We start from the raw sequence: 14,120 nt of genomic DNA, 5'->3' as shown, positions 1-14,120 counted from the left end.
GCAGCTCATAGTAAACTGGGCTAGATTGTGGTTGTTTAATGTGTTTGTATATTTGATTGTTGTTTATTTGATTTGATTTCGTTTGGTTTTAGTTTTGCTTATAATAGAAAGTTTTACTTAATAGGTGTATCTTTGTAAAATAAAAAGTTCTCTTGCAGAGAGGTATAAACCAAAAATAAAATTCTAAGACCCCTTAACCATCTGAATGGACCTCTCCTCTCAGTCAGGGTGTTTCAAAGTCAACCTGAAAAACTGGTTCAGGACATGCCGGGAAGGGAGGGTTGGACATGCCTCATTATGTCCTCCTCCCTTTTGGAATTCAGGAAAAGCTGACCAGCATTTAACATCAACACAGACCTTAAGTCTAATAAAAACTATTTACAATCTGTTCTCTCCGAAGCCTGCTACCTGGAGGCTTCATGTGCATGATAAAACTTTGGTCTCCACAGCCCCTTATCACAATCCAAACATTTCTTTCTATTGATAATAACTTTTTCAACCAATTGACAATCAGAAAATTTTTACATCTACCTATAACCAGGAAGCCCCCACTTTGAGCTACCCTGCCTTTCTGGACCAGAACAATGTATGCTTACATGTATTTGATTGATGTCTCATGTCTCCTTAAAATGTATAAAACTAGACTGTGTCCCAGCCACCTTGGGCACATGTTCTCAGGATCTCCTGAGGGCTGTGTCATAGGCCATTGGTTACTCATGTTTGCCTTAGAATAAATCTTTTCAAGTATTTTACAAAGTTTGATTCTTTTTGTCAACAGAGGCTTTGGTATTCCTATTTTCCATTTTATGTAAACTCCTTATGTAAACTCCCATATATTCTTCTTGTGTTTTAAAACATGGGGCGAAAAATCCACACAGTGGCCCCTCTCTTCCCAAGCTGTCACGCTGAGTGCTGCTTGGCAGTGTTGAACAAGAATACACCAAGTTTCATTTACTCGTGTGCAATGAACTGATGCTTAGGCACTAGTGCTATAGGCAGAATCAGTGTGCCAGTGGGTCAAGGTGATTTTGAGTCTCAAGTTTCCTTTCTTCTCTTTTTTTTTTTTTTGGAAAAGAGTCTCACTCTGTTGCCCAGGCTGGAGTTCAGTGGCATGACCTTGGCTCACTGCAACCTCTACCTTTTGGGTTCAAGTGATTCTCATGCCTCAGCCTCCCAAGTAGCTGGGACTATAGGCGTGCACCACCATACCTGGATAATTTTTTGTATTTTTAGTAGAGATAAGGTTTCACCATGTTGGCCAGGCTGCCTTTCTTCTTTCTTGCATATGAACATCAGAACACTCCATTGTCCTTTAAATTTAGAACAAGATGATTTACATTACATCAAATTGCATAGCAGTTAAAAGCTGGCCATTAAAAAAATAGAATTGTGTGGCTATCAGGAAACTAACATTTGTGGAGTGTATGAGTTTTCTATGGCTGTTGTAACCAAGTGTTACAGACTGGGCTGCTTAAACAACGGGAATTTATTTTCTCACAGTTCTGGAATATTGAAGTCCAAAACCAAGGTGACAACAGGGTTGAGCAGGGTTGGCTTCTTCTGAGAGCTGTGGAGGAAGGATATGTTCCAGGCTTTTCTCCTTGGCTTGTAGATGGCCATCTTCTTCCTGTGTCTTCACGTTACCTTCCCCTACATGTGTCCAAATTTCCTCTTCAGATAAGAACCACAGTCTTGCCTGTAATCCTTGCACTGTGGGAGGCCGAGACGGGCGGATCATGAGGTCAGGAGATGGAGACCATCCTGGCTAACACGGTGAAACCCCGTCTCTACTAAAAAATACAAAAAACTAGCCAGGCGAGGTGGCGGGCACCTGTAGTCCCAGCTACTCGGGAGGCTGAGGCAGGAGAATGGCGTAAACCTGGGAGGCGGAGCTTGCAGTGAGCTGAGATCCGGCCACTGCACTCCAGCCCGGGTGACAGAGCGAGACTCCGTCTCAAAAAAAAAAAAAAAAAAAAGAACCACAGTCTTATTGAATTAGGGCCCACCCCAATGACCTCACTTTAAGTTTACTACCTCCATAAAGATCCTTTTTCCAAATACAGTTACATTCTGAGGTACCAGGGATTAGGACTTCAACATGTGGATTTGCACAGAGGACACAATTCAGCCCATAACATGGAATGTCTCCAGGGTCCCCGGAAGATTCTGGGTACTTTCATAAACATTAATTTATTTGACATTCACAAAATTGCCACACTAGAGGGACATTGTGATCCCATTTCACAGATGAGAAAAACAGACTAAGAGCAATGACTTACCTCGTACAATGTCACTAGCTAAAAAGTAGCAAAAGCAGGATTTGAACCTAAATCTGTATGATCCATTCTACCAAGCTGCTTCTATGTATTTTCCTTCTCAATTCTGTTCTTCCTTTGTAAATGTAATGTTTAGAATCAAAATAAAGTCCAGGAAAGTTTGGCTCTATCCTTTTGGCTAGGAAGACTGATTTCTGTAAATATGTTTGGCCTCCTAGTTAGTGGCCAGGGCGTTTGCTCCTGGATGCCTATGCTTTTTCTCTGCATCTTTCAGCCTTCTCTAGCAGATCTCAGGACTCAATATGAAGCGTTACTTGCAGATCCAGACAAGGTGTTAACGTCTGCTCTAACACCGTCATCTAATAAATGGGTCATCTGGTCAGTGGAGAGTTTGGATTGGTTTGACCTGCTCATTACTGGGAAATCTTGAATATTTCTCAAATGGTGAAACTCCTTTAAGTGGGAGGTTGCATCATAAAGGGCAGAGGCTTTTCTTTGTTTGGGTTTGAGCCAAAAAATGGAGAACTAAGCAGAGAACATCTATGGGTAGACAAGATACAACCTAATGTGAAGCTTGCTAAGACAGTGGGAGGAGATTAACGATGAAGATGTTCCTATCTCCTAAGAGTTGTTGAAACCCTCCAGTTGTGAATGTAATCAGGATAGTACCAGGCTCAAGACAGATAGAGCACTCTTCACTGCCAACCAACTAAGTGTAGTAAATGAAACCAGTAAGTGAAATTGGAAAAATGCTCAGCCACATCCATAAATAGCCTATGGTTGACTTAAATATTTAGAAATACATGCTCTTTCCCAAGAAATAGAAAATGGCACTTTTCCTAGTAACATAGTGCATATGATATGATATTATAATACTATGACTCTAATTCTGGCTGTACCACTTACTGCCAGTGTGTGCTGGGCACATTAATCTCATTGAGCATCAATTTCTTCATCTGTCAAACCAGCATGAAGGCAACTATGAAGGTCAAATGAGATTGTATTTGGGAGCCTTGCAAACTATAGAATGGTATGCATGTGTTAGCTATTTTTATTGTTATTTTATTTTTAGCCCAAATCTAACAGAACCCATAATTATGCTGAATTATCCAGTTTGATTATCCAATTTATGGATTATCCAGGCCTCCTATTTTCCTTCCCCCTTTTAGTCCTTTGAAAATGCCGTAGGAATAATGAAATAGAAAATAGAGAGAATATGCAGTTAGGAATTTTCACTTTTTAAATTTTATTTTGGATATTAACAGATACTAAATGGGGAGAAAGTAGAAAATAGCCCAGTTAACAAAGAGCTTGCTGTATATACTAAAGTGGCCTGTCACATTTTGAAGGAGCTAAGCCCTTCCAAGGAAATTACCTGTCATCTGGTTTCAAAACAGTCCTGGCAGACTCCCGGTAGATGCTGACACTTTTAATTTTTCCTGAGTGCTGTTAAAATCGTAGGACTTTTGGAACCATATTCCCATATCACCTTGATGGGCCAAGTGATTGGATAGAACATGTGATAAGGATCTTTCCTCGATGATAAAGCACCATGGAAAATCTTCAGTCAGCAACTTGTAAAGTGACTGCAGATCAAGTCTCTGAGTTTTCCTTGTCCAAGCATCTGTAAGACATTCCCTTGGAATAGGAAGGTCTCTTCATATTTGCAAATAAAATATCTTGTCCATCTTCCCAGTTCTCCCGTAGATAGTACATTACCTCTTCATTCACTGAAAACGATTGCTGCTTATTCTATATTTAGAAAGAATTGCTAATGGTGTTTCTCCTTTTCTGGGGATAGGGCAGTAAAAATCCAAATGGGGACGGGATTCATCTAGTAGGGTACGTCACGGAAGCAAAGTAACTTAGCCATGGCTAAGTCCCTGGGAGATAACTTTTATTGATAATTGGTTACTTAAGAATTGAAGTTCTTAGGCTTTAGTAAGCCTTGCTTTCATGGTTTTCCAAATTCCTAACCTAGCTAGTGGAAGATGGCTAGTTTGGAGAAGGATCTATGAAATAATAGGGTGCTGTGTTCCAATTTGATATGACTCAGGCAACTGGTGGCCATCTACTGTCAGTACTCTCTGAGGAAATCTGTTAATTCCAGTCATATATCAGGATTTTAACTAAAACTCAGCATCTGATGAACCAGAGTGAACTAATTTGGTATGCCAGCATCTCTCTCCTGTGCACTCTCCTTAATGATTGCCTGAATATGATCAAGTTGATGCCAGCAGACCTATTATTCTGACAAATGCTAATCAGAGATAGGATTCTGATTGATTTTAAATTCAAATTCACTATGCACTAATAACTTTTCTAATATTGTACGCTTTTTTTGATGGCCTCATTTGCATGATTTTTAAAATATGCATTTCTGGCTAAGACTTTATTATCTGAGTGTTCTTTCACTTAATACAAGTTTTTTGAGGAGTTGTTTTTTTCAAGGGCATGAAAAGATTATCAATTGATTTGCAGCAGAAATATGCTGTGGTTGAATTCCATATGACCTAACTAATAATTATCTGTCATCAGGGTAATAAAGCATAAAAGTTAGGACCACTGGAGTCAATATGCCTGGGTTCAAATTCTACCTTCTCCACACCACATGGAGTGTATGTAAGTGGAGTGTATGTATGGAGTGGAGAAGTTATTACTCCATAGCTTCATTCTCATCCTTTAATGGAGATAACAACAGCATTTATCTGGTAGGGTTTTGGAGAAGGTTTCATTAGAATGGCTCTTGTACCGGCCAGCTTTTGCTAAGTTGTATGGCTGTAAAAATGGATCTAAAATATGAATAGCTTACACTTACAGAGGTTAGTTTCTCATTCATATTTATGTTCATCATGGATTTTTAAATTCTGTCCACAAAAGTAAATTATAGTTTGGGATTCTGCTAAACTGTAGATATTACCCTCTGCTAGGGCAGAAAAGATTAGTATTTATGTGTTTGTCATATGGCCCTCTTAAGAATAAATTAAAGTGATGAATGCTTCTTTTAATCTTTCAGGGAAGGTGGTCTATGGCGAACCCATAGCGGCCAGTCTTGGCACAGATGGCACACACTACTGGAATAAAGAATGGCACCATGCCGCCCACCACGTCATGAGTCCACCTTTGCGACCAGACCCCTCAACACCCGACTTCCTTATGAATCTACTGGCTAAGTAATCATTTTGCAGACGACTGGGAAGTGTATTGCCAAAAGAAGGTTTGGGTGGAGGGGAGCTCGTCCTCCCGTCTGGACCCTCCATTAACCTCCCAGTATTCTCTTCTACTTGACCTGACAGGCCCTGGGTACCCTCACCTGCAGAGCAAAAAACATCGACTTAGTTATGCTATGATATGTTGCTAAAGCCTTTCCTAGACTCACAGAAATCAGATCATTTTCACTGAAACTTTACTCTTTTCTGACTTTTTTCATCTCTTGTTGCCCAAACCCAGGGCTCTTCGTTACGCTTTACTTTTTATCAGAATATTGTTGAATGTTTTTCTATGCTGATATAATCTGGGAACTAAGTTGTTGTGTAGGTAACCCTGTTACTTTCTGGGAAGATATGATCATTTTTCTTGAAAATTCTACCATTCTTGGGCCAGATGCAGTGGCTCATGCCTGTAATCCCAGCACTTTGGGAGGCTGAGGTGGGTGGATCACATGAGGCCAGGAGTTTGAGATCAGCCTGGTGAACATGGCAAATCCTGGTCTCTACTAAAAATACAAAAATTGGCCAGGCATGGTGGCTCATGGCTGTAATCCCAGTTACTTGGAAGGCTGAGGCATGAGAATCACTTGAACCTAGGAGGCAGAGGTTGCAGTGAGCAGAGATAGTGCCACTGCACTCCAACCTGGGTGACACAGCAAGACTGTCTCAAAAAAAAAAAGGAAAAAAGAAAAAGAAAGAAAAGAAAAAAGAAAATTCTACCATTCATGGACATCCCGACACTCCCCATTCACAGATACTCAGTCTCAAGCTAAGAGTTTTTCATGACAGACCTTACAAGAGTTCACTTACCCGTTCTTTACAGCTTCCTTCCTCCTTCATGATTCAACATCTGCAAGATTACTCACGAGTCAAAGCAGGATTCCTGTCCCTGGTAATATCAGCATCCTCAGCCAATCTCACCCTCTGTTCATTCCAGTGGGCCGTGTGGCTCGGAACTGCCCCAGAGGACCTGCCCTCCATTCATGAGGATCACCATGGTGATGTCTTTGTGGAATATTCTGCTCTTAAGGAGTTTTCTCTTACATATTTGCTGGTGATTCTGAAGTTATCTTCATCAAATACATATAACTATTCATTTCTAGATGAGAAATAGAGTCTCAGACAAGCTCATATCACAGAGCTAGTAAGTGACGGAGCTGAGCTTAGAAGGCAGGTTTCCTAACCCGTCTTGCACCATGCTTCCTATCAGTGTGTCCTCTGAAGGTGCTTCCTAGAATAGAGACAGGAGACGGATGAAATATGTTCTTGAAAAAACTGCTCATTCTCCATTGCATTTTTCTGACTTCAATTGAGAAGGGAGCCAGGAGATTAGGAAAGGTTATGGCAGTTTACTCCTAACGTGTTCTGTATACTCACCCCATCACTCTCGTGGTTTTTTCTTTTACAGTGATGATCTAACCACAACAGGGACTGATAACTGCACTTTCAACACCTGCCAGAAAGCTCTTGGGAAGGATGATTTTAACAAGATCCCCAATGGGGTGAATGGTGTCGAAGATCGGATGTCAGTAATATGGGAAAAAGGCGTGGTGAGTTCAAAATTTCCAGCCTTGGTTTGCCTAGTTCTTCAGCCAGGCTCCTGCCCATTTGAGGACCAGAGTGGCACAAATTTTCATAGACAAACTTTTTGATTGTTTTTACTAGGGAGGATACGAGGAATGCAGTACTATCACCTCCGCCACCATTCCATCCCTCAGTATAGCATCAGCAAAGAAATAATCTTCTCTGCATAGTTTATTTTAGTTTAGAGGATGCATCGCACCATTTTGCAGAGACATTAGGGGATGAATTAAGATTGCATACAAAGAGGGTTATTCTTGAATTCTTTGAAAAGGCATAGCCCTTCTGCTTGATTTCTCATGCTCTTGAATTCCAATGCCTCATGTGTCATTGGCACAAATACTTGAAATGATAAAAAAAATACACGAAGGGGCTGGGTGCAGTGGCTCACGCCTGTAATCCCAACACTTTGGGAGGCCAAGGCTTGTGGATCACTTGAGGTCAGGAGTTCAAGACCAACCTGGCTAACATGGTGAAACCCCGTCTCTACTAAAAACACAAAAGTTAGCCGGGCATGGTGGCACGTGCCTGTAATCCCAGCTACTCAGGAGGCTGAGACAGGAGAATCGCTTGAATTCGTGAGGCAGAGGTTGCACTGAGTCAAGATGGCACCATTGTGCTTCAACCTGGGGCAACAGAGCGAGACTCCATCATACACACACACACACACAAATACATGAAAGGTATTCATTATGCTTATACTTCCTTGTCATGAAATCTTTGTTGGTGTCAGTTTTTTTTTTTGACGGAGTCTCACTCTGTTGCCAGGCTGGAGTGCAGTGGTGTGTTCTCAGCTCACTGTAACCTCTGACTCCCAGGTTCAAGTGATTCTCCTGCCTCAGCCTCCCAAGTAGCTGGGATTACAGATGTGTGCCACCATGACTGGCACATTTTTGTATTTTTAATAGAGAGGGGGTTTCACCGTGTTGGCCAGGCTGGTTTCAAATTCCTGACCTCAAGTGATCCACCCGCTTCGGCCTCCCAAAGTGTTGGGATTGACAGGCGTGAGCCACCATGCCCAGCCTGATGTCACTTCTTAAAGAACCCTTGGATATCATATTTTTTAAATTGCTGTATGAAGTCACAAAAGTAATAATTTAAAGTGTGGAAACAAAATGTAAATGCTCATGACTAGAAAATTTCTCCCTAAGGATGGAGAAGAATCACATGACTAAATGTCTGTGTGTTAACTTGTCCAGCCAGTTGACATGTGGAGCTGTGAAGACCAGCAGAGGGCACTTGCCTGGTTAGACTTCTGGTCCCTAGTGTCATGGCCTTCTCACCCATCTCCTAGGATGCCTCCCTCAAATGACACATTAATTACATCTCACACTTCAGAATCCTCTTCAATTGCCTTTACCCTACACATACCACCTACTTGTAACTCTAATGAATTATTCACCAAGTCTTGTCAATTTTATTTCCAAAGTGCCTCCTTATTTCTTTCTTCATTGCTGCCATTCTAGTTGGAGGCTCATATTTTGTTTGGACCTTTGCAGTAATCTCACAGCTGGTCCCCGTCTCTAGGGTCTCACTTGCTACAATGTATTCTTTACTCCAGTACAAGAACTCTTGTTCTGTACTGAGAACAGCTGACAATGCTTTTATTATTATTTTTACAGTATTATAGAGGGAGGATAGGTTTCGAATGGGAGTTCTCATTCAAAAATACAGTTCTGTTTGTGCTATTGTTCTCTTAAAAACCCTTTACTTGTCTCCATTACTTATTGGATGATAGTTGAATCATTAACTTACAATTAGATCTTCAAAATGTCTCTATAGCCCCATCTTCTGGTGATTATTTTCCTCACCCCCTCTTCCTCCACCCCAACTCTAACCATCCCCGATGACTTCTCTTCACTCAGATTTTCTTGATAACAGTTCAAACTTCCACTTGAACTTCTGTTATTACAATGAATATCTTTATTATAGCAGATTTTCATCATCCATATAGTTCCCTGGTATATAAATGGCTTTACAGTGACTGAATAGTTCTTCATAACATATAGAAAACCATGTCATTTTATGAAACATTAATATGGTTTACTTATGGAAATATTACTTTCAGGGCATGGTTCTTAGTGATTTTTAAGGCAAGCACTCTTTGGTAATTAAATAAACCTTAAGTACCCTCTTACCATGTAAATAGGGATAAACCTCTAACACTTTTAAATTTTATTCTAGAGGAGCCACATCCCTCTGAATTCTGTCCATATTAAAATCTCTTGCAATAGACTATCCATAATTGTTGGTTCATGCAAAACTTCAATTGCATAAAATTGAACCTCTTGAGTTGATTTTTTATCTTTTCAAAAGGATTGCATCTGGGTGTGGTGGCTTATGCCTGTAATCCCAACACTTTGGGGAGGCTAAGGCAGGTGGATTGCCTTGGCCTCCTGAAGTGTTAGGATTACAGTTCCAGATCAGCCTGGGCAACATGGTGAAACCCCATCTCTACAAAAAATTAGCCAGGCATGGTGAGGCATACCATACCATGTAGTCCCAGCTATTAGGTTGGTGCAAAAGTAATTGCAGTTTTTGCCGTTAAAATTGATGGCTAAACTGCGATTACTTTTGCACCAACCTAATGCTTGGGAGGCAGAAGGGGGAGGATCACCTAAGCCAAGGGAGGTTAAAGCTGCAGTGAGCCATGATCACGCCACTGCATTCCAGCCTGCGCAACAGAGTGAGACTATGTCTCAAAACAAAAAATAAAAAAAAAGGATTGTCACCTGATTCAGAAGTGTTGGCCCCTATCCTCACTCTATAATATTCTTTAAAAAATAATAAAAGCATTGCCAACTGATTTAAAAATGTTGTCAGCCAGGTGCGGTGGCTCATGCCTGTAATCCCAACACTTTGGGAGGCCAAGGAGGGTGGATCATCTGTGGTCAGGAGTTGGAGACCAGCCTGGCCAACATGGTGGAACCCATCTCTACTAAATACAAAAAATTAGCCAGGTGTGGTGGCGCATGACTGTAATCCCAGCGACTTGGGAGGCTGAGGCAGGAGAATCACTTGAACCTGGGAGATGGAGGTTGCAGTGAGCCAAGATCGCACCATTGCACTCCAGCCTGGGCAATGACAGTGAAATTCTGTCTCAAAAAAAAAAAAAAAAAAAAAAAATTGGCACCTATTCTCACTCTACAATATTCTATCTAATGTCTACATGATTATCTCATAAATCTTAGGTCTGTAATAAATAAGCCAGATCATAAATGTGGTATTGTCAAACTTTAAATGAGAATCGGAAATACCATTACCAAAATCTAGCTGTCAACTATACCAATTTTTGTGATTCTAGGATGAATGGGAAGAATTAGTATGGATGCTAATTAGTGGGGTTTTTGAAAAGTCATCTTCAGGCTTCCATATGTTACCCCATCATCTCCATCATTAGCATTATGACTGTTTAATACTTATCAGCATCCTCAGATGCTCCACAATATAAGAAATTAGGTGCTGTTCTGTTTGTTTAAGAGATGCATGTCTTGTCATTTTATTGATAGGATACTTTTTAGTATTTGATCATTAGAATGATTCTTTGAATTGCTTTACAGCACAGTGGTAAAATGGATGAAAACAGATTTGTGGCAGTTACCAGCACAAATGCAGCCAAAATCTTTAACCTCTATCCAAGAAAAGGAAGAATAGCTGTAGGATCAGATGCTGACATTGTTATTTGGGACCCAAAAGCCACAAGGTAAGTCTAAGTTCTTGTATTTCTTGGCTTCATCGTGGACAAAATGCACTAACTTGCAAAGAAATAATGCTTTGGCATTAATCAGCCATTTCTCCTTAGATGACTTCTTTAGCTGTGCTCAGGTATTTTGAGCCTGTACACAAGATAAAGGTTTTGATGTGCAAATATTCCTTTGTTTTTCTTGGCATAGAGGATGCAGAAATTGTGTTGCATTCTCTGACAATGGATCTGTATATAAAACCAATATGCATTTACCACTTCAGTGCCTGGCAAAAGCCCGAGTTCACATAGAAGAAAGGTACAGAGTGACGAAGGAAATAAAAGGCTTAGTTTGAAAAGGGTTGAATTGAAAACTCAAAATAATTACAGCCTTTTTAAAGCTTTCAGATAGAAAAATTCCGGCACAAAGGATGTCACTTTCAGTTAGCCAAATTTTCCAGTTGAGTTCATCTTCAGCCTGTCATTCCTAGTAGATTCCAGCTTTTTGTTTCCGATTTCCATAATTCTATGTTAATATTGCAGGTCTGGCAAATTCCACCAACTCAGGAAAGCAGTCAGGGGCTGGAGCTCTGTTATTGTCTCCTTATAGGACGTTAGCACAGGCAACACCTGCAGCCTGATTTGTATTTTTCATAAACATTGCAGTTGTAGTGGAGAAAATCCCATTAAATGCTTTAATAGTCTGTATGTATGTGCGCTTGCATGGACTTCTGCCTCCTTGTACAGGCATTTATTCAAAGTCTATTAGGGTTTTTATTGTAGTAAGAAAAAATGTCTGCAGTTTCTTGGGCTAATATTGTCACAAAGGCCCAGCTTCAATTGAAGTGCTCCTGGGTTACCTTTGGGAAAACGATGATCATTTGAAGCAGTAGGGTACCATTACTGTAAGCCTAAAAAGAAGCCGCAGATATTCCTACAGAAAATCCTTGTTTTTTTTCCACTTGACACTCTCTGGGCACCCACTCTTCCCACTCAGAGACCAGTTCACATGGCTGGCAGGCCGTAGTCACAGCAAGCAAGCAGCCTTCAGTTAAACACTTCAGCATATCACCTCATCGCTGGTTAAGATCCATGCAATACCCTAAAGGGTGGTATACACATCTTATTTACATAAATATCTTAAGATAACAACAAGACATGGTTCAAGGTCTTTCTTATGTTAATAAGGAACTATTGCCCATTTAAGGACTAAATATCTGGTTGCATACAAAATAATTACATGCAAAATGAGGACAAGCAAAACCAAATGTAGGCAGCTTCTCTACAAGGCTAGAAAAATTGTGCTTGGAAAGGCAATGGAAAAAAAATTGCTTGGATTTTGATTGCTCTGTGGCTGAAATGAGCATGCTGTGTTTAGAGAACTCCTGATATTTATAATATCACTCTACAGAGGGCTGCTGTACACCCAGCAGGGGCCTGCCCAGGGCCATCTTGGCTGTAATTCAAACCATTTAGGCGGCTTCAAGGGCTGGGATCAGGCAGACTTTTGAAATAACTTGTGGCTTAAGGAGATCGTGAGCTTTAATCTGAAAACCTAGAAATTTTCAAAAGGGAGAAAACTATTCTGTGAAAGAAATATTTGTGAAAAATTATGTTTTTGAAGCATAACATCGGGGAACATCATACTAATGTTAATCATCAGTAATAATCTGTACGTCACAGCTCTCAGTGGGTTTTTAAAATGTTTTGGTGTCTTAAATGTGATTTTACCAGGAGAGACAACTACTGATTACCTTATGACAATGAGAAAACTGGAGCTGTGCAACAGCGTAAGTGACAGGTTTGCTATGAGAACCCTGACCTAGTGACTTTGACTTCATAAACTTGGATGATTTTTCATGAGATTCAGTACCATGCTGTCTGCTGATAGCAAAGCAGAGCACTTTATAATGTTCTTGATTTTTCATATTCCATTTTGTCTTCCAATCAGGTGGGCCAATAACTAAAAGCATTTTTGGATTTGATTTCATTCTCTGTCATCCTTTATCAAAGATGAGGGAAAAAATGAAAACACTTTATTGTGTGGTGAGACTCTCCAGTCTAATTCTTAATAATATGGAGAATCTCAGGAGGCCATTCGATGTGCTTCTTCTTTTGAATCCTCCACCTGAGTATCTCCAACAGGGCCCAGCCTGGCGAGCCCTCGTCTGCCGTTTTAATTTCTAGGGATGACACCAGCTCAGGGGTAGAGCACTGTCTTCTCTAGACAACTGGACAAAGAGAGATGACCGGAACCCAAGGTTGTGAATAATTCACTTTATTTACCACATATTGCTGCTTGGAGGATATTTATAGGCTGCAATTATGTCTCTTTGAGTCATGTTTTTAGACTATATAAATTTAGACCGCTTTCTCACAAGTTTTGCTACTGATTTCTATAACATTGTCTTACCCTTCTTTTCCTATTCAGTTGTTTCAGAATAGCACATAATGATCCAGATGTGTAGATTTTTTTTTTAAAGATCTATATATATTACCTGCTTAATTTCCCTCATTTCTAGTCTAAGAATAACTAACTTAAGGTCAAACTAAAAAGCTTCTATGTTTTTACATTTCTTTCCATCACTTTCTCTTGTAAGTTCTTTCACATTTTTTGTATGATTTCCATCCTTCACTTTATGAAGGACATTATTTATCACATTAATGATCAAATATATTTATCACAATAATAACAGAAAATTAAATATTAATGTTTTTGTAGATGTGTCTTTTGGGAGGAAGATACATATTCTGCATTATCTTACTAGCATGAAGCTTCTTTATCTGTATGTGCTGATTGTGTACACCTCGGTGCCAGACATAAGGAAAACCAGCATAGCCCCAGAGCCTAATGTGTAGGTTCTGATCCCAGACCCATCAAAGGCCATTGAAAGTCTCTGAAAATCCACTCTCTCATGTGTAAAATGGGATCACTGAGAACTGTTATGCCTACCTCATAAAGTTTTGGTTAGAATCACATGAGATACATGTGAAAATGCTTTGTCAACTAAGAACATGTTACACAAAGACAAGATATGTATTATTATGGTTATTTTCTATTTCTCTAGTTTGATTAGTTTCATTCTTTGCAGGACATTTTCATTTTTAGGTGTTCTCAGCTATTTTGCCTGTGGTGATCGGAAGGCAGATGAACCATGGGGTTCTATTTCTCTGACTCCAGATCCTTTTAAAAAGCTGGTGACCTTTTTGTTTTTCTTTTCTTGTTTTATTGTTTTTTTGAAAAGTGGAAAAATCTCAGGGTATATTGAATTGATTGAGCCTCCTTTGGATTTCTTTGACATATTTGACTTATTCTATATCTTGCTTCTTTAATCCTTTAACATTTTCCTCTAAACCATCATCAGAATAGTT

At 39.9% G+C, this 14,120-nt stretch overlaps 1 protein-coding gene across 2 annotated transcripts in view; it reads left to right on the top strand.

Moving 5' to 3' along the window:
* DPYS (dihydropyrimidinase) overlaps positions 1 to 14,120 on the top strand; it is an 87,434-nt gene that overhangs the window by 32,772 nt on the left and 40,542 nt on the right. For both annotated transcript variants that reach the window (XR_004435230.1, XM_033202551.1), the window contains exons 5-7: positions 5,293 to 5,449; positions 6,894 to 7,035; positions 10,627 to 10,769. Coding sequence is in view for 1 of the 2 variants with exons in the window: in XM_033202551.1 (XP_033058442.1) it covers positions 5,293 to 5,449; positions 6,894 to 7,035; positions 10,627 to 10,769 (442 nt within the window). In the remaining variant the exon portion in view is untranslated. The remainder of the gene's footprint in view (positions 1 to 5,292; positions 5,450 to 6,893; positions 7,036 to 10,626; positions 10,770 to 14,120) is intronic.

This window comes from Trachypithecus francoisi, unplaced genomic scaffold (genome assembly GCF_009764315.1).
Source record: "Trachypithecus francoisi isolate TF-2019V2 unplaced genomic scaffold, Tfra_2.0 Lachesis_group7, whole genome shotgun sequence".
Lineage (NCBI taxonomy): Eukaryota > Metazoa > Chordata > Mammalia > Primates > Cercopithecidae > Trachypithecus > Trachypithecus francoisi.
The sequence above is the reverse complement of the archived record's forward strand: the minus strand, read 5'-3'. Positions and strand labels throughout refer to the sequence as shown.